Raw genomic sequence first — 16,426 nt, 5'->3', positions numbered from 1 at the left:
CCACAGCGTCAGCAGCCATTGCTAACCTTGCAGGCTTGCCTTCAAGTGCCTTTGGTATTACTGACAGATGTAGCGACTTTGACGTAATCACTGCCCACAGACGTAATACTACATAGATGAGCATTACATAACCACATCACTGGAATTAATACATACAAATAAATAAATAAATAAATAAATAAATATTGGAATATTTCTTATTTATTAAACATTTATATAACAACAATAATTATATATATATATATATATATATATATATATATATATATATATATATATATATATATAATTAAGATTTTGCACATATGGTGCAAAAGTGGGTTAACGTTAAAATGTTACTTGCAGTAAATGATCCAGGATATTATACACACACCTGTGTGATGGTCTATAGACTGATGAAGGATAATGTTGTAGGTTTTGTATGGCACGTCAACAGATCTTAAATCTGAAACCTTCGTTAGAGTGTTCAGTCTCTAATCACTAAAACCAAACATAACAGCTCCATTCATAGAGCTGGACCAGCAGCCACCAGATACACAGAAACACACACTTGCACACACACTTGCACACAGGTTTGTATTGCTATCTTAGTGAGGACATTGCATAGATTTCCATTGATTTTATATCAGGTCAATGATATTTTCTATCCCCTAACCCTACTCCTAAACCTACCCATTACAGAAGCAGGTGCACATTACTAAATTTAAATAAAAACATATTTTGGCTGATTTATAAGCCTTTTAAAATAGTGAGGACCAGTCAATGTCCTCACTAGTGGGTTGTGAAAGTATTCCACAATAAGTGAGGACATTTGGTCCTCACAAGTATAGTCAAAACAAGTACACACATACACACATACACACACACACACACACACACACACACACACACAGTTACTACCTGGACTGTAAGGAGATTTGAAGCTTTAGTCTTTTCAATTAGGATTGCTGAGCCCTTTCACTTCACTCACATGCACAAACATCTAAATCAGTATTTGAATCTTAAAGTATGTGATTTCTGCACCACCAGCAGCAACAAACAAAATTGGAAACACACTATCATTCAAATGTTTGTGGTCGATAAGATTTTTAAAATATTTTTGAAAGCAGTCTCTTATGTTCACCAAGGTTGCAATTATTTAATATAAAATACAACAAAAATCCAACAGTATTATGAAATATTAAAATTTAAAATAACCATTTTCTATTTTAATAAACTTTAAAATGTCACGTAAAGAATGTGTTGGCAAAGATAGATATTCAGCATTCATTACTTCAGTCTTCAGTGTCACATGATTCTTCAGAAATCATTTTATTATTGATACTGATTTGGTGCTAAAGAAACATTTCATATAATTATCAATTTTTAATGATTATTTGATAAATAGGAAGTTAAAAAGAACAGCATTGATTTCAAATAGAAAACTAACATTACGACTGTCTTATCTGTCCACTTTTGATCAATTTACTGCATCCTTGCTAACTAAAAGTACTAATTTCTTTAAAAAAAAAAAATCTCCAAACTTTTGAATGTTAGTGTATTTAAAAAAAGGATTGAAAACATAAGGATAAAAAAAGGAAAGTTCTGTCACCATTTACTTACCCCCATGTTACTCCACACCTGGATGACTTTCTTCTGAGGAACACAAAAAAGATGTTATGCAGAATGACAGCATCAGTCATCATTTGTTTCATATGGAAAAAGATGCAATGAGAGTGAATGGTGACTGAGACTGGCAGTCCCTAACATTCTGTCTACTGTCTCCTTTAGTGTTACACAGAAGAAAAGTCATACAGGTTTGGAACAACATGAGGGTGAGTAAATTATGTCAGAATTTTCATTTTTTGGGTGAAAGCAATCCTTTTAAGACTTTTTTTCCCACAAAATAAAAATTAACCACATTTATTTCCAAGATGATAACTGGATTCCACTTGTTGAAACAATAAAAACAATGTATTTGGATTTTTTTTTAGAATAAGGTGTTGCTTAACGTACTATTTTTCAAAATAGTATGCTATACAGTATATACTGTATGCAGCATGTTAGTGTTCCATTACAAATATAGCCAATGTTTAGAGCAACAATGTTTACACTCTTTAGGGGAAGTCTACCAACATGTGACTTATTTATGGTCATCTCTGCATATAAAACTGGGAGAGGAGAAAATATTTTACCGCACCTTTAAAAAAATGCTAGTTCTATAAACTGTTACCTGTGTAACTCTATAGCCCACATCAACACTCGAATTCCCATTCACCTTGCTACTCAAAGCATTCAAATGTACAACTAACCCATATTTTCTCAGGGTACCGATGCTGATATCAGAACCGCCCTGAGGAAAAGAGCAGCTATAGAGCCCAGGTGTGGGCTTCTCTACAGAAACAGACACCTTTGTTCGTCTCTCTCAGCTACATCTGTTCTACAAGGACATCCAATATTACCTTACCAAGCCCGTCCTACTTTCTGCCCTCCTGGACCAGTGCTACTTAACAACTATAGCTACAAAATTTAGTGCGTTTTAGCTAAAATTAATCAGACTAAAAATCATATATAAAATTCCTCTTTCCGCAGCTTTTACGTCAAAGCAGTACAGTCACATTTACAGTTGTCTGAGTAGCATATAATCCTATTCGGATTATTCAGTAGGAACGCTGTGTTCCAGAAGATTTGCTTGCGCATTCGCTTGTATTCTCTCCAGCTCCACAGGGTTTGCAAGGACATGGAATCCTATGGGACCATACGTTACTCCGCCCTGTGGACTTGCATAAATAACCACAGATTACCTACTGTCAACTTTAATCCCTCTCAGTCTCTCGCTATGAGTTCTTTCCATCTCCCTTTCTAATCTATACCCACACTTTCCATCTCTCGCTTTCCCTTTCTGGCTGTCCACTATCAAACCAGCTACAACCAGATTTGGGTCCTTCAGGACTACTGGGATACTGGAGGATGACTCAATTTTATGACAGCTATCAGTAATAATAAACCATTATTACAGAAGAGATTATCAGTTATATGTAGGTACACAGTTCACGTACAAGGAATGCTATAAATAAAATCAACATTGACATTGATAAACATATTGGTAAGGAGTGACTCAGCAAAACATAGCTATTTTCTTATAAGTATAAGAGTTTGACCATTCCATGGATTTATACATTTAGCTGTACCACACTCTAAAAAATGCTGGGTTAAAGGTCCCGTTTTTCGTGGTTTTTTGAAGCTTTGATTGTGTTTATAGTGTGCAATATAACATGTGTTCATGTTTCGCATGTAAAAAAACAGTATTTTTCACATAATTTACTTATCTGTATACCGCTGTTTCCACTGTCATAAAAACGGGCTGATGACTTCCTTGTTCTATGAAGTCCCTCCTTCAGAAATATGTAACGAGTTCTGATTGTGCCAGCGGTTCCTGTGTTGTGATTCGACAGCTCTGAGCGCACCGTGCCCGGAAAAGTCACGCCTCTTACCATAACGTGGAGATGTACGCGCTCAGTGTTATTGTAAACATGTCTTTAATTTTACCCTATCAATTTGAGCCGGAATCAGACCCGGTGATGAAAATAACAGCGTTTCGACGACATGGCGACAAACACACTCTACAAACGCAACTCTTGTGTATTCCTGTGGGCGGAGGTTAGTCAAAAAACTGTTTTAGTGACGTCATTAAAGAAGGAAGTAGAGGGATGTAGTCCAAACTGGCAGTTCGATGTAGGCGACTTCTGTTAAATAAAATATCTCGCTTGGCATTGAACTTTGAGCTTTAAAATTTTACAGATTTTATTTATACTCTAACAACAACATTACACACTAACTAAAGTTTGAAACATGGGATCACGAAGAACGGGACCTTTAAAAACAACCCAAGTTGGGTTAAATATGGACAAACCCAGCAGGTTGGGTTAAAGGGCACCTATTATGCCCTCTTTCACAAGATCTGGTCAAGTTTCAGCTTACAATACCCCACAAATTTTCCCCTATTTGGGGGTGAGCAAAAACATGCCTTTTACTATATTACTATATTGCTGGTTAAAAAAAAAAAATAATCCAAAATTGGTTGAAAAAAAATGGCTGGGTAAAAACAACCCAATCCCTGGGTTTGTCCATATTTAACCCAGCATTTTTTATATCATCAATAGGTTTCCAATGCAGAGATGAGAGGAAAAAACAGAGATAGATTACTAGATCAGTGTCTGGTGTGTAGTATTAAAGGGTTAGTTCACCCAAAAATGAAATTTCTGTCATGAATTATTTACCCTCATGTCGCTCCACACCCCTAAGACCTTCATTCATCTTCGGAACACAAATTAAGATATTTTTGATAAAATCCAATGGCTCAGTGAGGCCTGCATTGACAGCAAGACAATTAACACTTTCAAACACCCAGAAAGGTACTAAAGTCATATTTAAAACAGTTCATGTGACTACAGTGGTTCAACCTTAATGTTATGAAGCGACGAGAAAAACAAAATAACGACTTTATTCAACAATATCTAGTGACGGGTGATTTCAAAACACTGCTTCATGAAGCTTCGAAGCTTTACGAATCTTTTGTTTCGAATCAGTGGTTCGGAGCGCGTATCAAACTGCCAAAGTGATGTGAACCATTGAAATTTCAAAACACTTATGACGTAACGAAGCCTCGTTTACTGAAATCATGTGACTTTGGCAGTTTGATATACGCTCCAAACCACTGATACGAAACAAAAGATTTGTAAAGCTTCAAAGCTTCATGAAGCTGTGTTTTGAAATCGCCCATATTGTTGAAGTCGTTATTTAGTTTCTTTGGCACACAAAAAGTATTCTCGTCGCTTTATAACATTAAGGTTGAACCACTGTAGTCACAGGAACTGTTTTAAATATGTCATTAGTACCTTTCTGGGCATTTGAAAGTGTTAATAGACCACTTTGGAGCAGACGTCACAACTACGTCACTTGCAGCTGCGCGCGCATACTGGTTGCAGAAAAATAGCGGTAGCAATTGAAGGAAAATGTGCAAAATCCACAGAATAAGAGAAAAATGTTTTGTTGTGCCTCTGGATGTTGGAATCGGAATGCAAAAAATATAGTCTTCATTTTTAAAGAAAACCATCGTTGAAAACGTCCTTTGAAGCTAAACGGAGACGTTTCACAGACTGGACTGACAACACCTGCAAGGATTAGTCTACTATTAAAGCAGGAATTTGATGTAAACAGTAAGTCTACATAATATTTACATATGCAGTTCAGAGGACATACATACATAGCAGTTACAGCATGAAATAATTATAATTAAAATAATTTAAACCTATAATATTTTACATAGATAACTTTTAAACATAATTTTTTATTTCACAATTCTGACTTTTTTTTTCTTGCATTTGCGTGTTTATTACTCCCAGTTCGGACTTTATAACTCGCAATTGTGAGTTTATTTCACAATTCTGAGGGGGAAAAAGTCAGAATTGCGGGATAAATTGCAATTCAGAAAAGACAGAATAACGAGTATATCTCACAATTCTGTTTTTCTTTGTAAGAAATGTGAGATGTAAACTCGAAATTAACTTTTTTTTATTCTTTTATTTCGTGGCTTCCATAGACTTTTACTGCTCAACTGTCATTTTCTGCAACCAGCTAGGCTCCGCCCACAAAAAACGTCATCGCTGTTTGCAAACACCAAATTGGTCTATTGTATTGCTGTCAATGGAGGCCTCACTGAGCCATTTGGATTTTATCAAAAATATCTTAATTTGTGTTCCGAAGATGAACAAACGTCATATATATATATATATATATATATATATATATATATATATATATATATATATATAGCTGTCGATTTTACATGTACTAAACCCAGAATATCCCTTTAAATATTTTGGCATCTCAGCCAGATGTGGTTCGGTGTGCATTGCAAAGCATAAATTAAGTCCCAGAGTAGCATTTATAAGTATACAGTACATAGGTTTAAGGGACGAGGAATGACATTCTCTGAATAAATGGTGTCTTACATTGTGCATATGTGTGCGAAAAAATAAACTATGATCCAGTTAAGCAAAAACCCCATGAGTAGTAAAAAAAAAAAGCCATTATTACCCAGTTAAGCAACTATATCACTGTAGACCATTACAAAACTGCTAAAGTTTCTCTGTGTGTACTAGGTGGTTATAGATTTTTGTGTGGGGAATTTGGAGATTTGAAAACTACCTTAGCTTCACTTCACCCATAACTCTCCATTTAGGTAAATATTATCTTGTGGTTATGATTTGGATGAATGATCTCTCTTACTCTCTCTTGTTAACACACTGGCACAGTAGAGGAATTCACCTCCTACGGTGCCAGTAGCTGCGCTTGTCTAAATCCACTGCTCTCTACAGAACACTCAGATACACGTGGCACTACCACACAGCAAGAACTAAGTCCTGCCAGAGCTTCAAACAGTCTCAGCGTGTGAATGGGTATGAAGGTGTGTCTCAGAGACATTGAGAAGCATATATTAAGAGGCTGCCGTGCCGATAGGAGGATATTTCCCTCTCGTGCACATACAAGAAAAAAGCCTCTTTATATACCATTCAAAGTAAGCAACATTTTATTTCTCAGGCATTTTGGTGCCATTCCGTTCACCCTCAACTTTCTCTCCCAACACTTTCCTTCCATTTTCTTCTAGTATTGCAACCTCTAATTCTTCCCATTCTCTATTTTCTTTCCCTCGACTGCTAGTGGGAGTTTGGATGTGGCCAGTAAGACCCAATCTGGAGTTCAGCCAAGGAAACTGCTTTCATTGTTGTTCTCTCAAAGGTACTGAAAACCCAAACAAATGAACCCTAAAATGTTCATACGATTTCCTCAACTCCCACAACTTGAAAACCCATCTGACTCTGTTTCTCTTGTTTGTCTCTCACTTTCTTTCCCCTCTTCCCATCTTTTCTCCATCTGCCATTCGCACACTGTCTGTCTGTCTCACGCTTTCTCTGTTTCACTCCCCTTGTGCCATCTCTTTCTCACCCTTGTACCATCTCTCCCTCTTCCTTTCATTTGCTTTAATCCTTCCTCAAATTGAGGGGGGGGGGGGACTTCCCATTCCACATTCTCTCCCAAAAATCTATTTTTGTCTGTGCTCTCTTACTCTACTCGGACAGAAACGTTTTATTTAAAAAAAAAGGGGGAAAAAAAGGAGAGAAAAAAAAAACTAAGCATGGGAGCGATGAGTTCAAGCCTACTGGAGCTGAAACACACACGCAAGGGCACAGACACACACACACATAAAGAGCAGCCAGGGAGAAAAGCCACAAACAAAAGGATCATTTATTACATGCAGAAAAGGGGGGGGCTTGCGGTTGTGACCACGTTGGACCAGCACAACGTTGGCCCCTTCTCAACATTCACAGCCAGCACGCCGCATTCCCCCCAGCGCCGATGCCATGCTGTCCACTAACTGCAAAACACTCACTTACCCACTCGCTGCTGCAAAAAAGAGCCAGTATCATTCTCTCTTCTTTCTCTAGTTTTTAATCCAACTCTATACTCCGTGGTAATCTTATCATTTGATTTAAGATCAGGCTGTACACTGGGGCCATCAACAATTTAGCAAAAAAACTACAAAAGCGAAACTCAGATCAGAGATTTCTATAAAGAAAGAACCACTGCAAGCTTTCTATTATTCCACAAGAGTCACTGTTTTCTTGCATAACATAAACTGAACAGGAGATTCAGACATATGTGGTTTTCTTGCTCTGTCGATATTTGTACAAAAAGACAATTTATGCAAACATCCCATCACTGAATGGCAACCCGAATCCAGCCACAAACCCATACGTGCATTTAAAAACACACAGAGAGAACTCAAAGAGACAGTAACGCAAACAGAATGAAAAGACTGTATTTAGCCATTTACCCTGTCATTGTAACCCTTCTATAAACATAACTATCTAGGACACTTTAATGTTTTAGCTCAAAGATAAACACTGGAAATTTCTAAAATACATTTAAAATGGTAAATCAAATTTAGTATCCCAGGGAATGACAGAGGCGGCAGACAAAAGCAATGGTTATGAGATTTGCGAAAGGGAACTTTCCATTGCTCTCTGATCAGTATTGTTAGCATTGTAATGCCTGGCAGACAGGTGGCTCCTGTATATAGAGGCACCAGGTGGGTATGAATAAAGAACAAAAGTGAACCATGGCCTCATAAAGTTTTGTTATGGAACAGGCTGTACTATGTTTCAGTGTATCATCACAACCTGTTATTGAATAAAGTGGAACTAAAGATGAGATAAATACAACCACATGTTGTAAAGAAATCAGACACGATTCGGTCATCAGGTGAGTTAATTGGGTGTTAATATAATGCTATTACACTGAATGTACAAGTTTGCATACCCCATGCAGAATATGCAAGAATGTTTTCATTTATTGAAAATAAGAGAGATTGTAAAAATAGCATTTTATTTATTACTTCCCTCAGTGCATTCTCATTTCACATAATTGATATTTATATTCCACAAGGCAAAATAACTGAATTTTTACAATTTATCCTTTAAAATGGTACATTTTATGCATTTGGAAGATGCTTTTATCAACAGCAACTTACAGTGCATCCAAGGTATACATCATATAAGTTCAGCTTTTGCAATGATCAGTGACTTGTTTGTACTGTTTTGTGAAAAGACCACATTTTATTAAAAACCAAGTAAAGTGTAAACTTTTGAACAGGATGATCGGTGTAAAATGTTATTTTGTCTTGTGGGAAATATCCTATAAAATATCTAGCTTCTGAAGAGCAGTACTAAATAAAAAATAAAATCTGTTATCTCTTATATTGGTATAAATTCTGCAAGAGATTTATAAACCAAGCAGACAAAGGAACATGCAAACGTATGCACTCAATTGTATAATGAATCTGTTCAGTTTGGTGAAGATATGAATTAACCTTACAATGTATGTGAGATTTAAGATTTAATACTTTTCAGACTAAACTCATTTTGAGATTAGAGCTGATCTTACCTGTACCATCTTTGCTGCTGCTGCTACCTTGGTGTGTCCGTAGCTCCTCTGACTTGTAAAAGTCAATGCTAGCGTACATGTTGAGGTTTGAAGCACTCCCGCTTGAACCTCCAGCTCCTACAGAGCTCCCTGCTGCTCCTCCACCCAGCACAGAGGAAAAGATACGGGCAGCAGGTGTGTGAACAGCTGCTTGCCCTTCTGTGGCAGCATGGGTGCTTTCCTTGTTAGCCAGGTCCAAGTCTATGTAATTGAGGCCCTGTTCCATGGATGATGTCTGTGAAACTGATAGACTGGGTAGTCCAGGGTTGAGATATTGAGACGAGATGTCTGCTGAGCCACTGTTCCCCCAAAGCATACCCTCAAAACCAAGGCGACGGCCCATAACTTGAGCATGATCAGGGAATGTAGAGGAAGAGGATGTTGCAGAGCAAGGTAGAAGTGAGGAAGGAGCTTGGAACGTTTCAGAGCAATGGCGTCGACGACCCTGTGGATCTGCTCGGATTACTTTAGCCCCGTGATCTGGGTTTGGGACTTTGGCAAGTGGAAAGTCTAATCCCAGTCCCAAACCCAGGACTGGAACTGCTGACTCAGGCTGGTCTGGCAAAGAGGCTTTTGGTGATGTAGAACTTAACGTGCTGACTGAGTTCATGCTAAAGGCCATCTTTGTGTAGTCACCACAGGCTGTGGGCGGGTCACCTGGCTGTGGTACTGACACCTGCCTGCTTTTTCTTTGTCCCATCTCACTCTCTGCATCATCCTCATTTAGAACGGATGATATGTGCTCATCATGAGGTTTAGTGGCTGCTGCAGGCATGACAGGAGGGGTAGGGAATGGGGGAAACCCAAGTGGTGTGAGAGAGATAGGCGAGGGGGATGGTGAGACACCTAGCACCATATTGACATACTCAGAAGCAGTTGATGGAGAGATGGGGGTGGAGGAGCTATGTGAGAATGGCATAAAACCAGCAACACAAGAGGTAGGCCTGGGTAAGTGGCAGTGGGCACTGGGTGGAAGAGAAGCATCTTGTCGAAATCCTCTGGTTCCATTACCTCCTGCCTTTTGGTTCCTCTCACCCTTAAACTCAATGCTGACATACTCCCCAGGGCTCTTAGGCTCGGGAGGAAGGGATGTCTCACGGACTCTGGGTAAAGTGTTGGCTTTAGAGACATCCACAAACAGGCTAAGAGGTCGGCCCCTTTGACCAGGATGCCCTTGCTTTACCCTTCCAGACCCTTGTCTTTGCTGCAAGGATCTTTGCTCAATGTCCTTTGCAGTAGCACCTGCTGCTCTTCCTGTCACTTTGATGGCCTTTTCTTCACTTTCACCCAGGCTCTCGCTGCTAGCAGAACTGGAGGAGTATGAGGACGATGAAAGGGACAGATGTCGGCCAACAAGGGGATCCTGATGCTTGGACTTGCTATTACTAAGCCCCCTACCTCCACCCAGACCTCTACCACCATTAACCAAATGCTTCCCTCTTCCTGGTTCTTCCTCAAAGTGTGGTGAAGTATTATGTTTATATGAGCGGGGTAGAGAATAATAAGAATATACCATCTTGGGTGGAGGCTGCTGAGGATGCTGGTCAGATGGAGTGTGGGGCTCAGGTGGTGGTGGGGTACTATTGGCAGAGCGAGCACTTATAGGTGACATATTCATGTAGTCACTGCCAGTTCGACTGTCGGCACTGCTACTGCCAACCCAGGCAGTAGGGACCCCTCGCTGGTCTGGTGAACAGCTACTATTGGGAGACATCATCATGTAGCCATCTGTACCAGAAGGTGGTGGACGGATCTGCCGCGGGGGTGAAATGCTGTTATTGGGGGTCATGGCCATGTAGTCATCTGCAGATTTTGAGTCTGGATCTGAAACTTTTACTGAGAGGGAGTGAGAAAGAGATACTGGGGGAGCTGTAACTCCTGGTAACATGGACATGTAGCCATTATCTACCGCTCCATTAACTCTTCCAATGACAGCAGGGACACTCGTTTCACTGCTACCAGAATCACCTTTAACCTCTGCAGCTACCTCCAAGTATCCTGTTTCACTTGCTGTTGCTCCAGAATCCTGCCTTGATTCAAAGGATTCTCGGCCACTGGTGTGAGTCATAATTGCGTAGTCATCCTCTTCAGCAGCTTCTTCCCCATTTCGACGGAGTGGTGCAAGTCTCTCTAAAGCCATGGGTGGGAGGGAGGCCCGCTTGCTCATTAGTCTTCGCTCTGCTTCACATTCTCTGCTAGAAGAGCGCCTCAGAACCCTCTTGGTCTGTGGTAATGCATTTTGGCTTGACTGAGTTTTGGATGCTCCTCTCTGATTCATAAGGATGTAGTTGGATGCTTCATGCCCAAGAGAATGCCCACCTGAGCTACCTGCAGACCCTGCCTGCATTGTTGGGGTTAGCAGAGAGTGCTCACCAGGGCTGGAGCCGTATTCATCTGAGGATCCGTAGTCACTAAGAGAACCAGAGACAGAGGGCTGTCGGAGAGGTATTCGACTGTACACGCTACCATTACCACTCCCGACACTGCTGTTTGTCCCAGTTCCAATTGCACAAAACTCAGATCCATGTCCTGACCCTGAAGGCAGGCTTGGTGCAGCTGAAGGAGCTGGGGTTGAGATGGATCTCATTAGTGCATGCTGTGCCTTGACTGGGGTTGGAGCACGAACAGATGTTGATCTCAGTATAGGGGTATTGGAACATGACCCATTGGTCGTGGGACTTGAGCATGATGCAATCCCTCCAGTTGTTGCACCACCTCCATCATCAAGTTTTCCACCATCACTGGATGTTCGAGTTCGGGGGAAGCTGTGGCGAGAAGTTGGAGAAGTGCTATTACATACTCCAGTTGTCCCTGGTGGTTCCGTCCGTGGACGTCTTGTGAATCCAACCTGGCTGGGTGGAGGATTGGGGTGATGTCGTCGAGATGGAACACTAATGGGATTTGATGCAGTGGTGCCACCTCCCGCTCCAGCAGCAGCTGACTGTGACTTGCTACGTTGGCGAAACTCCTCACTTAGGGCCTTCATGGCTTCCAGCAGAGTCTCATGCATATTCTGTGCTACCACAGAATCTTCTACTTGCATCCAAAACTCTCCAGGGCCAGTTACTGCAGAACGACCCACCTCCACAAAGAAGAAGTTTTCAGAATGACCACAGCGCCTCACATTCATCAGCTGGAGCACGATAGCAGCTGCATCAGAGTTCAGTTTGACAAAGTTGACTGTCTTTTCAGTCAGACAGAGCCGGTAGATGCCAACCAGGTTCTTGGCTTGGCCAAGACCTTTAGGCCAAACTTTTACTTGCCAGACCTCCTTGAAGGCAGGACCAGGGGATGGTACTCCATAGTCTCCCCCATTAGCACTGTCACAAATTGCTTTACCTGCAGAGAGAGAGAAAACAAAACATGTCAGTATAACTATAAACAATCAGGTAAATGTAGCAATCCACCATATAAACTGAAAGTAAGCACATCTTAATATATAGTTTAAATAAACAAAAAAAGTAATGTATGACTTAGAAAAATACTTATATATATATATACTCAATTCTAGAATGTCTGAGTAAGAAGAAAGCTTAATTTTTTAAAGACCCCCTGTGATGAAAATCAAGTTTTTAATGTTGTTAATATGTCTATGTGGTGTTTTTAATATGCTTTAAGACAAACCATGTGCAAATTCATAAGTCAGCATCATTGCTGAGTATTTTATGTTTAAAACTGCAGTAAACCAAAACCCTGTGGTTTGAAATCGTGGGTGTTTGTGATGTCACAGACTATCACAACAACGTGCCGGCAGGCTTTAGCATATCATTAACTAAGACTGCTCTGAAGCAGGAAAGTCTCGAGAGAAGCCAGGTTATCCCGGTAGATTTTCTGTTGATATGAAAAATTGTGTAGATTTATCAATGTAGCGAGTCTATTACAATGTTATGATGAACTATAAGCCTTTCTCCACTGATGTTCTGAGTTGTTCAAAGCGTTTGTAAGGATACTGATTGCTAGAAGGCAGCTGTCTGACTCACGAATGGGAACATGGTTTGTGTAACATTAGAAACACATTATTAGCTGTTTGATAACGTAGTCAAGCAAAAGGCTATCTATATTAATTCATATTAATTAATAACAGAACCGTTGCAAGGGCTGTGCCAAGTGTACGAGCGGATAGGGGCTCGTGCCAAAGTAAAGTGACAGATGACTTGAAGTAAAGCCAATAAAGTTCATGTTTTTGTCCTTCGAAATACTTTAATACTATAAAACATAGCTAAAACAATATTGCTCTGAGAGTGTGCATGTGACCGTGATTCGTGTGCATATGTCAGTCAGCGTGGAATCGCACGCCAAGTTCTGAGAGAGTTATTCAGTCCATTATAAATTCTGATTTTGGCCGCCTCTGGAATGGATCAAACCATAGATATTAGCCTACCTGATAAGTTCAAGTAAATACGCTGGAAATCCGTGATTATTTAAGGATGTGCATTTATTTCATGTAGCCACAACACAAACAACAAATTGCCTCGTCATCGTCACTGCAGCAACTGTAGACTCTCCGAGCTGCCATAAGCGAGTGGAGACAGGGCTAATTTGCATATTCATTGATCCGTGTATATTAAATGAGGCAAGGTTGTAGAGTTACATTCAAGCTATTTTAAGGCATGAAGAATTTTTTTCACTTGAAGTTTTTTAAAAATATGTAATTTTGGTGATCAAAGATGAGTTTTAAGGGATAAAATAATTGACTACAGGGGAATTTTAAAACTAAATGTGGTTAGACAAAGTGCAAACAAGGAGGACAAAAGGTCACTGATAAAGACTAAAGTCAATGGGCCATTACTAATACAACTGCAAATGAACACTTGATGCTCATATGAGATGCACTGTGTGTCAACAGCCAACAGTCGATATTGCAGTGTATGCAATGTGTCCCAAGGAGTAAAAAGATTGACAATTTGTGGCCAACAAAATCATAAAAGAATTATGCAATTAAAACAATTATGCTGCAAAAGAAGCCTTTTAAAATAACTAGCAGAGAAAACCAAACGCAACACACTTTGAAAAAGTGCCAGCATTAGTCAATGTAAATGAACATATTGTAGTCTATATCGAAAGTGTCAGAGCAGTGGCATAGCGGTTAGCATCAAGTCCAGCATGAGAAATTTCCTGATCCTCTTCGGGGCAAGTCAGAGACAGGGCCTATCTATTGTGATGTACGGTCATAAATATATAAGATAAGGAAACAGTCTATCATATATCATACAAAACTTTGATGGTTTTCAACAGAGATACAGTCGCTGGTTAAACCTTTATGAGAACAATGTGGTAGGCAGTGCCAAACTTTTTCCAAGTCCCATTGATTTTCTTTAAAAAAACCTTGACATTGAGGCCATTAGCTCGGTTACTTCTCGATTTTTCCTGCTGAGAAAGCATGCCATCTTCAATTTATCAACTCTCAATTTATCAACTGCAGGCTGTGTTCATATTCAATTTCCAACAAGTCCTTAGTTTTTCTCTGAAAGGTAAAGCCTGAAGCACCTGGTTAATAACAGAAAGTTACAGAGTGCAAATCAGTTGACAGATTGAGGAGGTGTTCACCGTTAGTAAATGTTCTCTTTCTCTCACTCTCTATTAGTACAAGTGCTGGCAAAGTCCTACAACCAACAGCTCTGAGAAAACACACAAGATGTTAATAATCCTGTAGGAACTCGCTCTTTAAGTCTGTTTCAAATTTGAAGACTTTTCTTAATCTGCTGCAGCTTGCCCCCCAAAACCTGCTTGTCAAAATCATTACTCTCCAGTGTTTGCATAATATTTGCTTGTCACAAGTTTGAATAATTTTACTAACTCTATCACCACCCCACTATGATCTGGAAATAGTGGATCTCTCATTACTATACTATGCAAAATACTCTTTTGCATAGAGTTTGAGATACTATGTTAGTGTCCCTGCAAAGAAGAGCATGCTAGAAAATGATTGAATATTCAAACGCTGCTCTAGTACACACACAAGAACACGTCATTGTACCCAGTCTCTTGCTGTGAATCTGAGAATCACAATGCTTCCAACAGAAATAAGACAATTACAACCATATGCACAAAAAGCACACAGAGCATGCATAAGAAAGATCACCCTCCTCTTCAGTCTGACCGAACATATCCGTTACCGTTTCCAGAATATTTCTGTTGTGGTCACAAATTGCGTGTATTCTTTCTTCCGTTCTTCCACTTAAATGGAAGAATAAGCAGCTTCATTCAGAGGTCGTTTGCCCCACTTTATGTGTGTGATTGTATGTGATGTGGGGGGCCCAGAATGCTTGTGTGATGTTGGTAGCCTGCATTAGATGAGTCATAGACAAAGCCACACATGACTTTTTAATGACTATTCATACAAAGGATCTCTCTCGCTGCCTGTCCTACTCTCCTGAACACTGCTTTTAAACATATACATCTAGTCTACATTTTAAAACACAAGAAAATAATGCTTATGCTAAACCATTGCTAGTGGGTTTCTATTGTTAGTTATGATATTTACTAGATATTTAGTCCCTCCTTCAATGCACTTTTTTCATGACATGAGACAATAAAGCAAGGTCTGAGAAAGCCACCCCTAATACTTTGAAAGACTCCTTTAACAGCATGCTCGGTGTTCATAATCAGCACTTGCTTCAAATTTTGCACGAGCACACACCACTAGAGGCTGGCTGTAGTCCCTGTACCTTTGATCTTTAGAACATAACGTGCCGTCCTGATTGAATCCCTCCATTTGATACTGCAATAAATAAATCACATCTGAGTATGGTCAACATTTTAACAGCAATTTTGAGCAACTGTGCATCCTGTGCCAGAATAGGTGGGAATGCACGCATCATTGTAGGCAGCAACTGGCTGCTGATCTCACGAGAAGAGAATTTCACAGTACATCTACAATTACGAGGGCCTTGCTAAACACTAGTGTGACGTCTCCCAAAAACAGGGCAGCAGGGTCATACATAAATCAGCATTTTACTAAAGCTTTCATGAGACTGTGAAAGACCTTCCTGTAAAGAAAAACACAGTTGGGTCAAGATGTGCTTATGAGGAGACCAAAAAAGCTATTACTTTCAGTGAATTTATATATCAGTTAAAGGTTAAAATGGTTCCTCCAAACTCAGCTTAATATGCAGAGACAACTATAAGTCATTAGTAGGTTGAGCTTATGAGTTGTGTAAACACTAAGTCACTGTGGTGCTTTCAAAATATTGCTCTGTGTATTCAAAATTTATCTCAACTAATGGTGTGAATATTATGAAATATTATTACAATTTAAACTTATCTGCTTTCAATTTTGTTTTAAAATGTAATTTATTCTTGTGATGGCAAAGCTGAATTTTCAGCATTATTTCTCCAGTCTTTGTCACGTGATCCTTCATAAATCATTCTAATATGCTGATTTGATGCTCAATAAATATTT

At 39.6% G+C, this 16,426-nt stretch overlaps 1 protein-coding gene across 3 annotated transcripts in view; it reads right to left on the bottom strand.

Moving 5' to 3' along the window:
• si:ch73-335l21.1 (insulin receptor substrate 1-B) overlaps positions 1-16,426 on the bottom strand; it is a 57,889-nt gene that overhangs the window by 23,707 nt on the left and 17,756 nt on the right. Inside the window, exons 2-3 of one of the 3 annotated variants that reach the window (XM_048185797.1) lie at positions 8,986-12,363; positions 1,603-1,635 (exon numbers count right to left, since the gene is read on the bottom strand). In XM_048185797.1, the coding sequence (XP_048041754.1) occupies positions 1,610-1,635; positions 8,986-12,363 (3,404 nt within the window). In that variant the 3' untranslated portion in view covers positions 1,603-1,609. The remainder of the gene's footprint in view (positions 1-1,602; positions 1,636-8,985; positions 12,364-16,426) is intronic. The other 2 variants (XM_048185798.1, XM_048185799.1) reach the window with 2 other exon arrangements.

Source organism: Megalobrama amblycephala, linkage group LG3 (assembly GCF_018812025.1).
Source record: "Megalobrama amblycephala isolate DHTTF-2021 linkage group LG3, ASM1881202v1, whole genome shotgun sequence".
NCBI classification, from domain to species: domain Eukaryota; kingdom Metazoa; phylum Chordata; class Actinopteri; order Cypriniformes; family Xenocyprididae; genus Megalobrama; species Megalobrama amblycephala.
Note: the sequence above shows the minus strand (reverse complement) of the source record. Positions and strands in the feature narration are given on the sequence as shown.